The 16164-nt window shown below is 62.9% G+C and overlaps 1 protein-coding gene across 9 annotated transcripts in view; it reads left to right on the forward strand.

The window, feature by feature from the left end:
- SHANK2 (SH3 and multiple ankyrin repeat domains 2) overlaps positions 1-16164 on the forward strand; it is a 563601-nt gene that overhangs the window by 540433 nt on the left and 7004 nt on the right. For 6 of the 9 annotated variants that reach the window (XM_055415277.2, XM_055415279.2, XM_055415280.2 and 3 more), the window contains 3 exons: positions 3748-3878; positions 5350-5461; positions 7731-10125. In XM_055415277.2, the coding sequence (XP_055271252.2) occupies positions 3748-3878; positions 5350-5461; positions 7731-10125 (2638 nt within the window). Of the gene's footprint in view, positions 1-3747; positions 3879-5349; positions 5462-7730; positions 16148-16164 lie in introns of all 9 variants that reach the window. The other 3 variants (XM_055415278.2, XM_088832225.1, XR_008684376.2) reach the window with 2 other exon arrangements.

Consider the following 16164-nt stretch of genomic DNA (forward strand, 5'->3'; position numbering starts at 1 on the left):
CACCGTGAGGGCCACACTGGGCCGGGCCAGAGGGGAGGGACCAGCTTTACCGCTGCCTTTGGGCCTGAGGCGGCCAGAGCGCCCCGCCCCACCCCTGGCACTCCCGTACAGCCTCCCCTGGGAAGATTAAAGAGATGGGCAGCTGGCCAACAGCTGCCGCTTCACCAGGAGTGGCTGGTCTGTGCCATCTGGTGCCACCAGCACTTAGCTTCCTCAGAAACTGTGTCATGGAGGAAACCCTGCGCGTGTACCCTCTCACCCAAAGATACAGCGAGGCTGGCCGCCCCCCAAAGGGCCCGGCAGGACCCCCTGTCACAAGGAGGGACAGGCTTCCTGGACGTCCCCGAGATTACGATGCGTTTCATGAAGCGCCCACCCAAAATGCCATAGGATCTGAGAGTCCGAATGTCAGCCATGCCAGGCGTTTCCGGAGCAGCAGGGGTCGCCCTCCCGATGGTTCTGAGGTGCGGGGGTGCTGGATTCAGCCCGGAACACGGCCCCGGACAGATGGAGGCGCAGGGATGGGGCGCGTCTGCGGTGGGTGGGCGCCCATTTCCCCTGGGGGAGACTCAGCCCCCAGTGCACGGTGTCGGCCTGGCCTCGTCTTCCCCTACTTGCCCCAACTTGGGGGGTGTCATTCCACTCCTCGATTCGACACCTCCCTCCTGCAGACCAAGCCAGTGACGTCTGCTGAACAACCTGGGGCTTCCCCAGCAGGAGAGCTCAGGCATGCAGGCAGTGCGGCCTGTGCTTGGGGGTGTGCTCATGCATGCTGGCTCCGGGGTTAGGCAGGAGCACCCCACTCATGCTGTGGTCCCCAAGAGAGACGGGGCTGCCTGCAGCCTACCCCCCCATGCTTGACATCCACACCCCCAGCCAGGAAGGGTGCAGCCTGTGGACAGTGGGCCCCACGCCATATGTTTGCTTAGAAAATTAAACTACAGGGTCACTTCTCGGGTGTTTGCATCAGCTTATTCCTAGATTGTTTCTGAAGACTTCACAGTTTTCCAGCCTGTCGGCAGGGTGGCCTTTGGCCTCAGAGTGCTTCACTAAGGCCGCAGGGCTGGGCTCACTAATCTCGGCACCGACAGAGACCCAATCCCAGGCTTGTGTAAACGAAGCAGAATAATCCTCGCGAGCCTAGAGGCAGGAACAAAAACCCAGTCTCACAGCGTTCCTGAAAAGCCTCCGTGTGCCAGTAAAGAAGCCCTGCACCGCGGGTCTGAGCCGGCTTGAGACGAGGCCCGGAGGGGCCCCGGGGGACATGACCCAGGGCTGCCCTCTGCATCTGAATTGAAGAAACCACACTAACCCACCCTCACTGAGAAACAGGATAGCAGCCCCCAACACAACCCCCGCAGGACAAGATGCTCTCGTGTGTCCCGGCTCCAAAGAATGTGTAGGGGACATGGAGACCAGAGGGCAGAGGTTTACACAAAGGTCAGGACTGTCCACTTCCAAGTCACCGTGGCTCCAGCGGTACACCCCCAAAGCACCCATCCAAATGTGGTGTGTGAGCACGATGCTGACTTCTCAATCAGCCTGATCAGGCAGGCCGTTCCAGTGGCAAGCCCGGCTTTCCTCTCGGCCAGGTCTTGGCGAGCCCCCGCCCCGGTCCTGGAGTCCTGCAGCATGAAAGGTATCGGCTCCTCAGCTGTTCGGTCTGCAGGATGGGGACAGTCCCCACTACAACCAGGCTCTTGTTAAGATGAGAAACAGCATGAAGGCGCCTCGAAGTCCCACCAGGGTCGCCTTTGCCTCCCCTGCGCACACCCAGCATCTAGGGGTTTTGGGAGTGCCTGCCACATGCCTGGGACCCCAAGACCACGTTGTTCCACCAGCTCGGTCCAGGCCTGTGAGGATCCTGGCTTGTGCTCCAGCCTGCTCAGTGCAGGGTGGACCAGCCCTTGAGCCGGGCAAACCCCAGACGTGGACTTGCAGGGTTCCACAAGGGACAGGAGGCCTCAAAGACCCAGCTGTGTCACTGTCTGTCAGGAGCTCCGTCCTGCTCTGGAGCCCCTCACTGGGCTCCCCATGGCAGGCCCTGCAGGCTGCAGTCACTCGGCCTTACCCTAACGGGGGCATCCCCTCCCCTGAGGGAAGGGCAGCGTGCCTAAGCTGCACGGGCTGAAGCTGAGGCTGGGCCCAAGAAGATGGCCAGACCCGTGGATGGACATCCCCATGCGGGAGCTGGCCCTGACCCCCGCTATCCCTGGAGAAAGAGCCTTACCTCGGCAGAAACAAGGCTGGCGGCCAGCGTGAGGGGCCTCGATTCCGGGGATGGGCCGGGGGGACCTGCGGTCACCACAGGCCTGCCAAGGGGGCCACCCGAGGGGCCCGGCCCAGGCCCGAGGGCGCCGGCGCTGCAGAGGGGGCGCACTGCCGGGACGGGGGTGGGCGCAGGGCCTCGCAAGGCAGGACGGTTCCCAGCCCCAGGAACGCGGGCGGGAAGAACACGGTGACCGTGGCTGGGGGTTCCCCACCGGACACGGTGCTTCCGACTCCCAAAGGGCGGACACTTACTACGTCCCACACATCCATGCGGGAAAGGCTGGGAGAGCTGCGGGTCCCAGAGCGAGGAGGATCGGTGGGGGGTCACCCCCATGTGGCTGCCGCCTGAACCCCTCTGCCTTTCTGGGCCAGGCACGCTGGCACTGTGGGAACCTGGCCCTGGTCCAGGATGAGGTCCCGAGAAGCCAGTGTCTTGCCTGTTGGCGGTGGGCTGGCCCCAGCGGGCCCCTCTTGTTGGGGGTCTGGGGGAACTTCTCCAGGGGCTGAGCGCCTCCTGGATGGCCCCCGCTTAGGGCAGCTGCTGCAGCAGCTTAAACCAGGTACCAGGGTACCAGTCCTGGGACTCTCAACGCCGCCCTCGCAGCTTGGGGTCTGCCAAGACCCAGAAGCCTGGGCCTTTCTGACAGCACGAGCTTCGTGGGGTGTCACAGGACCCCAGAAGGGGCTAGGGTTCAGCTCGGAGAAGACCTCAAGCCGTGGACATGACGCTGGGGCTGTGAGGACAGTGCGGGGTCTCACCCGGCCCTCCTCACACTGGCTTCCCACTCCCCTTGGGCGCCTCCTGTCTCAGCAAACCAGGGTTCCCTTCCAGACACTGTTGCCTGAGTGCAGTTGCTGGGTTCCCCCCCGCAAAAAAGTTTACATTTTCAAATAATTTCTTAAACTGTAAGCATCACTAATAACTGATCCTCAACTTGCTTATACACAAGCCACTTTCTTGGGGGAAGGGGACCCCCACACACACACAGCAAGGCCCAGACTTCCACTGGCTCCTGAGTTGGGGGGCTGCCTCCACTCCCCAGCCCCACCCCTGCCTACACCCACGCTGCCCAGTCACCTCCATCCTTGGGTGATGGGTCCTGAGACCATAGGAACTGCATTTACAGAGGAGCCACACCTCTGTGCTCTTAGAAAGAAATTTACGTTGATTTAGCTCCCACCTCCCAGGATGAAAAGCACTAGTGTGAACAAAGCAATACCCTCAATTCCCAGGGCCTTGGGGGCTGTGTTGCTGTTGGGAGGCTCTCCTCTCCTGTCCACACGCGGGGCGGGGGGCCGGGTCCTGTTGGTGTCCATGCTTGTGGCTGAGACATGCATGCTCCGTACCACTTGCATGAGAAAAGCTTTCTTCAAACGCAAAAGGCAGGTGGACACCTTGCTAACAGCCCCCTGGCCCATTGTGTTTGGGGGCCTCAGTCACTGACGCCCGTCCTGACAGTCCTGTTCCCATTGCAGATAAACCCGAGGAGATCGTCCCGGCCTCCAAGCCATCCCGGGCTGCCGAGAGCGTGGCGCTGGAGTCCAGGGTGGCCACCATCAAGCAGCGGCCCACCAGTCGGTGCTTCCCCTCCGTCTCGGACATGAACGTGAGTGGTCAGGCCGGGGAGGGGCCGCAGGTGGGTGTGGGCAGACCGCGCAGTGCCGGGCCACACTCCTTGGCCTCCACACCTGGAGCCCTGATCTGAGCGCACCAGCCGGGCACCCCAGTCTGGGTCAGACCAGCAGCAGGGGACAGACCACTCACCATGGACCCGCTCCCTTGAAACTGAGGGTCCTCCCACGGGACACCTGGAGCAAAGCGAGCCTCCAGGTGGAACAAGCTGAGTCCTAGCACACACGGGGGACCCTGCCTCTCTGAGGTCTCGGGCCCCCTGAGTCCCAGGGGCAGAGTCCTGCCCGGGCAGTGGCAGAGACCACAGGCCACTGCGGCCGCCAGCGCCAGCCGAGCCCAGCAGGCTGCTTCTCTCAGGCCCCAGACACAGCCCTCTGCAGCCCTAGCCTCAAGCCTGCGGCCAGAGCTGAGCGCAGTCCGTGACACTTAAGTATTTTCTCTGACTCCGCTCCAGGCTGACTCACTCCGTTTAACCTCGCCTTAATAACACCAAACCGGCACACCTCAGGTGCAGAGACTCTGCCTGCAATGCCGGAGACCTGGGCTCGATCCCTGGGTTGGGAAAATTCCCTGGAGGGGGGCATGGCAACCCACTCCAGTACGCTTGCCTGGAGAACCGCACGGACAGAGGAGCCTGGCGGGCCGCAGCCCAGGAGGTCGCAGACAGGTGGACACGGCTGAGCGACTGACACTTGCAGTGTGTCTCACCTTTCTTAGTAACACTCCTGAGTGCTGTTGACATGCCAGTTTTCTGTAATACACCTTAACGGTAACAGGATGTTCATGCTGCCCCCCATCTCAGGCACTCTGGGGGTGACTACCCTTCCATGGTAGCCCCACACCCACCCTGTCCCAGAGACTCCAAGCCCAGCACCTGGCAACAGAGCAGCACCGGCTGGGCGGAGGTGTCCTTTGGGCTCTAATCCATCTGTGCCCCGAGTTGCCCTCCAATGCCTCCGGGTGGGGGCCGGCCAGCAGCCTCAGCTTCGCAGTCCAGAAGCGGCAGGCAGGGTGGGGGCCAGCCAGGGGATCTGCTCCCAGCACAAAGGAGGGGCGTGCCGGGCTCCTCCCAGGCGGGGGGAGAAGGGCAGCGCCTCCGCGCGTCCCACGCGCTTGTTCGCTCTGCACCGCACTCGGCAGGCCCTCCACCGCGGCTGCTGCTGTCTGCTGCCCTCGGAGGTGGACGTGGACGCTCTTTCCTCCAGGACACGCGTCCTGACCCTTCTCTCGCTCAGTCAACATCAGGCAGACCTTGGCTCCACCGAGCAGGGCCCACCAGGGTTTTGAGGGCAAGGAGGGCCCCTTTCTGGGTCCTGGATGCTCGGGTGCTCCCAGGACAGCTGGGGGAAGCCAGGTGGCAGGACTCCGAGGCCCAGGTTCCGCCCGTGTCTGCCGGCCGCAGCGGGGCTGGTCCGCCGAGTCTCACTCGGCTCTCCGGTTTGCAGTCCGTGTACGAACGCCAGGGCATCGCCGTGATGACGCCCACTGTCCCCGGGAGCCCGAAGGGCCCGTTCCTGGGCCTCCCTCGAGGTACGATGCGAAGGCAGAAGTCCATAGGTAAGCAGCACGGCCGTGCCCACAGAGATGGCCCTGGGCCCTCGGCGGGGCCCCTCAGTGACCCCACGCCTGCCCACTGGAGGGCTGGCCTCCAGCCTCACCCCAGGGAGCCCCTGACCCTCTGAAACTTCCCTACCCTCTGGAGTTCAAATCCAAGATGACTTCCGACCTCACAAGCCAAGCATCCGTGATGATGGCAGCAGGGGGAGGGTCCACAGCCCAGACGGGGGATGGCGGTGGGCAGGCAAGGCTCTGGGATCCCCTCACCCCCACCCCCGTGGTGAATGGCCGGCAAGGTGGGCCCACACCCCGTGAATGGCCACGGCCGCGTTCTGGGGTGGACTCAGTGGACACACGACTTGGGGTGAACGGGCCGGCTTCTTGCTCCCTGAGGGGACGGCACTGTGGAGGGGAGGGGACTGATGCCATCTCGTTGGCATCACATGCTTCCTACCAACTTGGTTCCGAGCGAGGTCAACTTGAACCCCTAAACCCAGGCCCTGTGTGTGACACTCCAGCCCCGCCTCTGCCACTTGAATTCCCAGAGGCCCTCCGGCCACCTGCGGACACTGGGCGTGTCCAGTACTGGGGGCTGCAGCCAGCAGCGCTGTGGCTTGTTTGAAGGGGCCACGGCAGGCAGGACCTGAGTGATGAGGGACGGCGGAGGTGGCGTCTGCGGGTCCTCAAAGCCCCCCGCCCCGAGGAGCTCGGGCACGCCACCTCCTGGCCCGGCTCTTGAACTGGTCAATAACAATCGATTTCCTCCTGTCAGACAGCAGAATCTTTCTATCAGGTTAGTGATCCTTACAGTTTGGAGTCTGTAACGTGAATGTAACGGTTCCCTCCATAAGGCGTATTCATAAATCACTCCTTGGGAGGCACACAGGGCCACGGCCACGTCCCTGCCGTGCCGGGATGCCCTCCCACGGAGAGCCGTGTGAGATTTGGAATACCCTTATCGAGCAGAAGTTTTCTTTGGGATAAGCTACCAGAGTCTGTCCTAGGAGCTTTTTTGATTTGAAGCTCTCTATTCCGTTGCCGCTTTGAAAACCCCGCATGGCCTGCCCCACTGGGAGCCACGTATGTGCCGTCTGTCCGCGTCTGTGTCCTGCTTCCCGGGTCCAGAGTGCCTCCTGTTGATGTTTTTATATCGTGAATTGTCAGCCCACCTAAAGGGCACACTGGAGCTCTGGGCCCCAACACGGCCGTCTCCCCTGCGGGTCCCCAGGACCCTCTCACCCAGCCCCACAGCCTTCATTCGGCCCAGTCGTTGAGTGGGGACCTCATGACGGACCCCCAGTCGTGCAGTCGGACCATGATGAGTGGGGACCATGGTAAGCCGCCACGCCCATCAGCCCAGCCCAGAGGGTCTCAGGACCCAAAGGGGCTGCGTTCGCTCAGGATGCTACTCCTGGGGCCCTAGTTAAGAGGGTCAGGGCTGACCAGCCATCCTCCTCGGAGCCCAGGAGCTCCGGGACACTTGGGGGGCCCCAGATAAGTCAGGCAACAAAACGGGCCCCTGTCGAGCAGATGAGGCCGGCCCAGGCCCGCACCCCCACAGGGCTCTGCCCAGGGCGCCAGGCCTGCCCGCACCCCCGCAGGACGTTGGTGCCCTGGTGCCCCCGGGCCGCAGCCCCTTCCGCCACCTGCAGCCGGTGCAGTGGCTGGTGTGCCCTTTGCTCTCGCCCCCAGTGGGCAGCTTCACAGCCTCAGTCCCAGACCCCAGAACGGGCACCCTGGCCAGGTCTGATGAAATAGAAGCCCCCTGATCCCGGCTGCCCCGTCCCCCCCGCCACCACACACACACACACACACAGACACACACGTGCAGTCCTGAGGAGTGGGACACCTTCACCACCCCGGATCACACTGCTGCCCTGGGGACCCTGGAGGGTCGCGCCCAGGGGGCGGGCGGCCCCCATGCCCACAGCCTCGTCCCCCAGGTCTGTGGACAGGAAGGCCAGGGCATTCCTCCTGGCCTCCAGCCGCTTCTCCCAAGTTGCGGGCGGCCCTGGGGAGACAGAACACCCCGCGAAGAGGAGGGCTCAACAGCACGCACTCTGGGCCTCCCGGTGCCTGTCCTGTTCCTGGCTCAGAATGGGCCACGTGACCTCTTGACATTGTGGCTTGTGTGCTGTGTTCCGTGAACAAGTGTGCATCGTGATTCCTTGTGTTTTGAGGAGACTTAGCGTGTCACAGCACCCTCAGAGCGTCACGGGGCTGTCTGTCCTCACCGTGACGTAAATCTGAACCGATCTTCTGCTTGCAGGGATAACGGAGGAGGAGCGACAGTTTCTGGCCCCGCCGATGCTCAAGTTTACCAGAAGCCTGTCCATGCCGGACACCTCCGAGGACATCCCGCCCCCGCCACAATCGGTGCCCCCGTCTCCGCCGCCACCCTCCCCCACCGCCTACAACTGCCCCAAGTCCCCGACTCCGCGCGTCTACGGGACGATCAAGCCTGCGTTCAACCAGAACCCCGCTGCCAAGGTGTCCCCGGCCGCCCGCTCCGACACGGTGGCCACCCTGGTGCGGGAGAAGGGGCTCTATCACAGGAGGGAGGTTGACCGCTACTCCCTGGACTCCGAGGACCTCTACAGTCGCGGCGCCGGCCCCCAGGCCAATTTCCGTGGCAAGAGGGGCCAAATGCCTGAAAACCCATACTCTGAGGTGGGGAAGATCGCCAGCAAAGCCGTGTACGTGCCGGCCAAGCCCGCCCGGCGGAAGGGCATGCTGGTGAAGCAGTCCAACGTGGAGGACAGCCCCGAGAAGACATGCTCCATCCCCATCCCCACCATCATTGTCAAGGAGCCCTCCACCAGCAGCAGCGGCAAGAGCAGCCAGGGCAGCAGTGTGGAGACCGACCCGCAGGCCTCGGAGCAGCCCGGCCAGCTGCGGCCGGACGACAGCCTGACCGTCAGCAGCCCCTTCGCCGCCGCCATCGCCGGGGCCGTCCGCGACCGTGAGAAGCGGCTGGAGGCCCGGAGGAACTCCCCGGCCTTCCTGTCCACGGACCTGGGGGACGAGGACGTGGGCCTCGGGCCGCCCACCCCCCGGGCCCGCCCCTCCAGGTTCCCCGAGGAGGGCGGCTTCGGCGAGGAGGATGGCACGGAGCCGCTGTCGGCACCGGCGCCCCGGGAGCCCGAGAACCACTTTGTGGGTGCAGGCGAGGCCGGAGCTCAGGGTGAGGCTGGCAGGCTGCCGAACGCCCCAGGCCAAGCCAAGGCACCGGAGAGCGGCCCCACAGCCCCCCCCCGGAGCGGCAGCGCCGCCGGCCCCGAGAACTACGTGCACCCGCTCACCGGGCGGCTGCTGGACCCCAGCTCACCGCTGGCCCTGGCGCTGTCGGCGCGGGACCGGGCCCTGAAGGAATCCCAGCAGGGCCCCAAAGGGGAGGCCCCCAAGGCCGACCTCAACAAGCCTCTCTACATCGACACCAAAATGCGGCCCAGCGGGGAAGCGGGCTTCCCTCCGGTCGGCAGGCAGAGCGGGCGGGGGCCTCTGCGGCGGCAGGAGACAGAGAACAAGTACGAGACGGACCCGGGCAAGGAGCGCAGGGACGACAAGAAGGGTGTGCTCGTCAACATCGTGGACGCGTCCCAGCAAAAGTCAGCCGGGCTGTTGATGGTCCACACGGGGGACGCGGCCAGGCCAGAGGACTTCCTGCAGGAAGAGGACGAGAAGGCCGACCCAGAAACGCAGCCAGACCATTCGCCACCCGAGGCGCCCGAAGGCGCCCCTGAAACCGAAGGTGCTTTCCCGACCCCCGCAGGCCCTGAGCCCGCGGCCGCCGCGCCCAGCAGGACCATCGTGGCGGCAGGCTCCGTGGAGGAGGCAGTGATCCTGCCGTTCCGCATCCCTCCCCCGCCTCTGGCATCCGTGGACCTGGACGAGGATTTTATTTTCACAGAGCCATTGCCTCCTCCCCTGGAATTTGCCAATAGTTTTGATATCCCCGATGACCGGGTTGCTTCTGTCCCTGCTCTCTCAGACCTGGTCAAGCAGAAAAAAAACGACACCTCCCAGTCCCCTTCCTTGAACTCCAGCCAGCCAACCAACTCCGCAGACAGTAAGAAGCCGGCTGGCCTCTCAAACTGTCTGCCCGCCTCATTCCTGCCGCCCCCCGAGAGCTTTGACGCCGTCACGGACTCCGGGATCGAGGAGGCGGACAGCCGGAGCAGCAGCGACCATCATCTCGAGACGACCAGCACCATCTCCACAGTGTCCAGCATCTCCACCCTGTCCTCCGAGGGTGGGGAGAACGCGGACACCTGCACAGTCTATGCAGACGGGCAAGCCTTTGTGGTTGACAAACCCCCAGTACCTCCCAAGCCAAAAATGAAGCCCGTAATCCACAAAGGCAACGCCCTCTACCATGACGCGCTGCTAGAGGAGGGCGTGGACAGCCTTGTGATCCCCCCGCCTGCACCCCCGCCGCCGCCTGGCGGGGCCCAGCCCGGCCCCACGAAGGTCGTCCAGCCAAGGACCTCCAGGTTGTGGGGGGACGTCTCGGAGGTCAAAAGCCCGATTCTCTCAGGCCCAAAGGCAAACGTGATTAGTGAGTTAAACTCAATCCTGCAGCAAATGAACCGAGAGAAATCTGCAAAGCCAGGGGAAGGACTGGACGCGACGCTGGGAACCAAGGCCGCTGGCCTCGCCCCCAGGTAAGTGCCCGCAACGGGCAGTCCTCGTCCAGCGCTGACCAGGAACTGCTCCGGGGAGCAGAGGCACTCCCGAAGCAGACGCCAGGAGGGCACGCCCAGAGCCGGCCGTGTAGGCCTCCTCTCTCCCGGCCTGGACTCCGGTGCCGCGGCCCCCCCACGCAGAGACAGGCCGTGAGACCCAGCCACACGAGCCATCCCCGCCGTGGCTTCCAGGGAGGAGTCCTGCTCTCTCCTCCCACGTCCTCCAGATCCGCCAGAACCCCCCAGGAGGTTTCGGGGTGGGGGGTGCGCGCCATCCAGGAGACATGTGGGCAGCCGGTGGGCAGCGTGCGATCGAGGGTGTGTCAGGGGCTCTGCTCCCCTCCCCGCTGATCTGAGGCTGGGGAGGGGCCGGTTCTGGACCCACTGCCCCGAGCGAAGACCCCAGGGCCCACCCTGAGCAGGGCACACGTCGTGGCAGAGGAGCATGCAGTCGTGCCTGCGTGGGCGCCCACGGTGTCGGGCGGAGTGTGAAGTCCTGCCTCCTTGGAGCAGGGGACGCACAGGAAGCTGGTCCCAGACCCAAGCCCTGGGGCTCCGCCAGGCCCCCACTCAAGCCTGCGCCTCCAGCCCTCATTCTCTGTGCTCGGTTTCCCTCGCCCGAAACACACACCTCTTCCCAGGTCCCCTGGGCGGCGTTCTCCTGTCCCCGCACTGGTCTTTACTCCTGGGTTTCACTGTTGGAACTAACGTACTAACAACTCTTCGTACACCCGCTGGGCAAGGCGTTTGCTTGAACACCCAAGGCCATCCATCAGCAATCCCGCAGGAGGGTGGGTCCCCAGCGCCGTGACTTCCCAGCTCTCTTTCGATGTGGGTCACACAGGTCACACGGCTGGCTCACGGCCTTCCTCGGGGTGCCGACAAGCCAGCACCCACCGAAAGCAGGCCGACCAGTGCCATTTTCGGGGGCCTCACTGGTAACTGTGGTGTCCAGAGTCCCTACAGGCCCACTTCTGGGAGCCACGTGGACACACACGTCCTAAGAGGCACCAGGAAACGTCGTGCAACAGCGCCGCTCTTTAGTTGCTAGGTTATGTGACAATACAACAATCATGATGCTTTATCTCTTTCACATTTGACAAAACCCTTCGATGTGGGTGAATAATGTTTCTAACAGCTGCTGGGGAGCAGGTGATAGTGACACTCATTTCTTGGAAGGGGCAGTGGAGACTCTGAGAGGTGGGCAGCCTGTCCACGGGCACAGGCAGCGGCGGGCAGAGCCAGGCCAGGCCGAGGGCTTCTGACCGGCACTTCCGTTGCAGTGATGTCCACGGTACAGAACATGTAGAAGGCATCTTCTCTGGGCGGCGTGGGGAGGAGGTGTGCTCTGCAGGACACTCCCCCCAGAGGCCAGGGCCTCTCTCAGGGCGTCCAGACTGCTGGCCTCCCCCGCCCCTCTCCTGGCTGGGTGAGCTGCTCAGGGCTTATGGCAGAGGGGTCTCAGCGGCAGGTATCCCTGGGGTTTGCCTGGGTGGGAGGGGCCTCAAAGCAGGGGTCAGCTGGTGGAGTCCTGATGGACTTGAAGGGTTCAGGCCCTGCCTGTGATCGACCCCACAGTCTTTTCTATTATTTATAACCTGATGCCCACACGGCATGAGCAGTCACTGACTACGCACTCCCAGATGCGGGGCCCTGGTCAGCACGGGTCCAGAGGCAGGGCCTGAACACATTCCCAGGGTGCAGACAGGAGAACCGGGGTCAGAGGGCGGAGTGCTTGGCCATGAGCCCTCAGCACAGTAGCAGACCTCCAGCCTGGGGAGCTGCCTCAGGGTTCCACTTCTCTGCTCTCTTGGAGCCATGGATCAGCCTGGAAGGAGGGTCACCCAGCTTAACGCCCGCAGGGCCCAGCTCACCAGGGCGGGGCTCTTCTGAGGCCTCTGGAGCCCCTTGAGTCCAGTTGATGCCTGGAGGTCTTCCATGCATATCTGGTACTGAGAACCTGCAGGGCAGTGCCCAGGCGTCTCTGCACGCTGCCCCCCGTCCCCAGGGCAGCAGCCGCTTCCTCCCTGCTCACTGCCAAGGGCTACAGTGAGTGGGACCAGGAAACTGAGGGGCGTGGGCTTCCGCCAGCCAGGCACCAAAGCCCAGGACCTTCCCAGCCAGGGTGCGTCTGCCTGGATGCCTCATCCCTACCTTTAAGTGCGCCTAAAAATTGAGAGCTGTGCGCCGCCCTGAGCAAAACGAGGCACCAAATTAGATGAAGGGAGTTCCTAGTGAGGGAAATGAAACGAGCTTTGCAGGGAAACGGAAAACCCTCCACGCCCTTTGAAACGATGGAGGAGCAGAGGTGCACACGCATTCCCATAGAAACGGTCTGGCCACCGCAGAGCTGCCCCACGAGCCTCTGTCCGCTGCGAGGGCAGAGACCAGGGGCAGACTTGCCCTACGTTGACCCATGGTTCCTCTGTCGCTCTGCAGTGCTGCAGCACAGGCCCGGGTCGGGGAGAAGACGCTGAGCACCCAGGCCCTTGCTCACTGGGGGCCAAGAAGAACCTGAGCCCTGAGTGTCTCTGCGGCTGCGATGAGTCCCCAGAGATCAGGGATGACGTGGGTTCTGCCACTGTCTTGATTGCAGATTCGCTGGCAGGACGGCAAGGACCGTCCGACTTGCCCTTGTGCTCCCCGCACAGCCGCGGCTTCTCCCCAGGCCTCGTCCAGACAGAAGCACCCCCTGGGGGGAGGCAGACAGGGCTTCCCTGGCCGCCCGGGCTGAGCTCCCCAGGAAGGATCTCGTCTCTGGACAGAGCGTCCACCAAGATTGAAGCAGAGCTCTGCTCAGGCCAGTGCCGCCTCTGGGGGAGTTGGCCACCCTCCGGCTCAGTGCCGGCCCATGCCCTCTTCCGAGGAGTGCCATGCTAGGGGCAGGGGGCGACCCAGGGGAGCCGGAGAGATGCCGACACCCCAAGGATGACCTCCTCGCCCGGGCGGCCCACTCTCGGAGCCCTTTGGTACTCCAGACACACGGGTGCACGCCCCTCGCCTCAGGGCACGGGATGAGTTCCTCCAAGTCACAGAGCTGAGAAGCCAGAGGGACGACACTCAACCTTTGGCCCCGGAGCCACAGCCCAGCCCCGTGACCTCCCGAGGGGCTCACTGCAGGTCCACAGTCGAGGTGGCCTGGGCCCTCAGGAGCTGATCACCCCGTGTGTGCCAAGCACCATGCCAGGCCCCAGGACTGCTCGCTGAACAAGGAAACATCCAAGGTCTCTGCCCCTTTGAAGAGCTCCATTCTCAAGGGGGAGCGGACATGAAGTGACAAGACAAACCCAAAGCGCACGGCACTAACTACAGAGGGTGAAGCCGTCCTAACGGGCCACGACCACGGGCAGGGTGGAGTGACCCTTCTCAAGGAAGTGGCATCTGAACCACCTGAGGTACAGCCGGGCGAAAACCCAGGAGCAGAGCATCCAGGCGCTGGGACCAGCGAGCGTGAAGCCGGGGGCCAGAAGGCGTCCTCCACCCGCAAGAAACTGGCCAGCGCAGAGGGAGGGGCTGCGTGGTGGGTCTCGGAGCACCTCACGTGCCGACGGGGAGGGCTGTGTCTGAGTGGTGGCAGCCCTCGAGGACTTAAGCAAAGGCTTGGCACGACCTGACGTTTTGTTTCATGAAGCTGACCCAGCAGCTATTTATTTGGTCAGCGGGTCACGGTGACGCAGGGAAACCCAGGAGCAGACCCGTGTGCAGTCCCTCTGGAGACCCCAGGGAGATGGGCGTTTGACACGTGCGCTTTGACCTGAAACAAAGGGGCTCCAGCCAGGAGACCATCCTTTTTTTAAAGCAAGACAGCTCTGCTTTGTCCGCACTCCCACAGGAGCGGAAGGTCAGTGTGGGTTTGGCTTTCGTTCTCTGTCCATTGGGAGGAGGCTCAGAGCCGTGAGTGGATGCTTGCAGGGGACCCCACTGGCTTCCATCCAGGAGTCCCTCTGGATCCCCTCACTCTTCCGGGTCCTCCGGAGGAACCTGGGATGGGCCATCACCTCCTGGAGGCGCCGATGTAGCTCCAGGTCCCCCGGCGGAGGTGGGGTTCGGGCTGCCTGTCGGGGCAGCACTGCCCAGTTCCCAGGGGGTGCCCGCCTTGAGCACCCACACTCACTGCCTGGCCCGGCCGGCGCCTCCCGCTCCTCACTGGGCTCTCAGCAGTATCATCCTGAGAGCCTCTTGGTTTTAAAATAAATCAATTTGGGTTGTTAAAAAATTATCTCTGGCCAGCTGGTCCCAGAGCACAGACTTCGGAACTGACTCGATAATGAAAGCCGCTTAATGGCCCTTTCATCACCTCAGCGCCGTCACAGAGGTTTTATCATTTCACGGCAGCAATTGAAATGTTAAGGGAGTGTCAGTGACTGAAATTGTGGGTAATTAGGTGAACGCATGCTGCCGTGTTTCCTCATACATGGTACGTAGAGAGGCTGTTCTGGTCCGGCTGCAGCATCTTATCCTTCAAGTGCCATCCGCAATCCAGCCTGGATGCCAGGACCCCTCAGCCTACATGTGTCGGGGGGTGGCCACTGCCCCCTGAAGACCGGGTGCCTTCTCAACCTGCTCAGGTGTGTCGGAGGGGCTGCTGAACCCGAGGCAGCCTTGCGGCCCCCACGTCCGGCTCCGTCTGCCTGCCTGGCCAAGTCGCGTGACTTCCTGACCTGGGCCGCCAGCTGCCCACATCCATACCCCAGTTCACTCCACAGTTTTCAGTTGGACCCCCATGCAGGCCAAACCCAGGACACAGACCCGCCGGGGCCCTCCTGGCCACCTTCCTGGTCCTTTTAGTGCCCAACCTTTAGAAATGTTAATAAAGACAGAACTTAGACCAGTTTGGAAATAAGCGCCGTTTTACACACACGACAGGGATTATTCAGCCAAACTTGATAGTAACCACACAGGACACAGGGGGCCAGCGGAGCACGCTGCGGGGTGGCTGTGCGGAGAGGGCTCAGAACTCCAAGACCACCTCGCTGGGCAGACTCCGGCCCACAGCCAGTCACTGTCCAGGGGCCGAACCGCATCTGTAACCACAATAAAAAGGCCCCTTGAGCACTGGCTTCCCCTTCCCCAGCCAACTCGTGCTGACTGATAAAATAACAGCGCATCTCTGAGTGTGTCATTAACTCTTGATGTCTGTTTTAATCCTCATGTTTCCATATGGATTGGACTGAAGAGGCAGGATAGAGAGTAATAATCCAAGAGAGGGCGTGTGTGCGCGAGCGTGTGTGTCTCTGTTTCTAAATCGGGGCAACAGATTCTTGTGTGTTCCACCCGGGAACCCAGTGGTTGCTTAGCAACGAAACGGTCTCCGCAACCAGGAGATCCAGTGAATAATACCCGTCTGATTAATGGAGAGTAAATCAAGCCACTGAGGAGGAGGGCAGGGTGGACCAGCCCTGGGCAACCTCCAAGCAGCACCTCCAACGCTCTGGTTCCTCTTTTCAGTAGCGACGTCCCATGGGGCCGTGGGCAGGCCGCAAGCACAGAGCCAGATCTGACGCCCCCTTTATTAGCTGCCGGCCTCTCAACCCTCAGTGCAGACTTGATGCAAAGTACGGCCTCCCTGAGCAGGCGTGCAGATCGCTGCCTCCTAGGCTGCGGAAGACAGAGGGCAGCTGGGAGCCCAGGTCTGGGCACCAGCGGGGAGCTGGCTCCTGGGCCTGCTCGGGGAGGCCGACATCCCCCTCTCAGCACCCTCCTGGTCTGTCTGTGCTCACACCCCCGGCCATGCCGGGCAGACGTGTGAGCTTCCCCCGCTGAACACGCAGAGTCAGGCCCCTCTGACGTTCTCCTCCAGGCATCCGTGTGCACTGCCCACCCCGCTCTGCAGCCAGAGGGGGTCCAGCGTCCAGGCCTCCGCTTTCATGTCATCCATCGAGAGAAGCTGCTTTTTTTTAATTGTCGTTAATTTTGCAGTGTTGTCTCAACCCATTCCCTCTTGTCGTTTCCATCTGCTCCCGTGATGGGTGGCAACAGAAGAGGGTCGTGCTGAACAGACGTAAGTGCCACGTGCAG

Source organism: Moschus berezovskii, chromosome 25, assembly GCF_049115385.1.
Source record: "Moschus berezovskii isolate FMDL1 chromosome 25, NW_MosBer_1.0, whole genome shotgun sequence".
NCBI classification, from domain to species: domain Eukaryota; kingdom Metazoa; phylum Chordata; class Mammalia; order Artiodactyla; family Moschidae; genus Moschus; species Moschus berezovskii.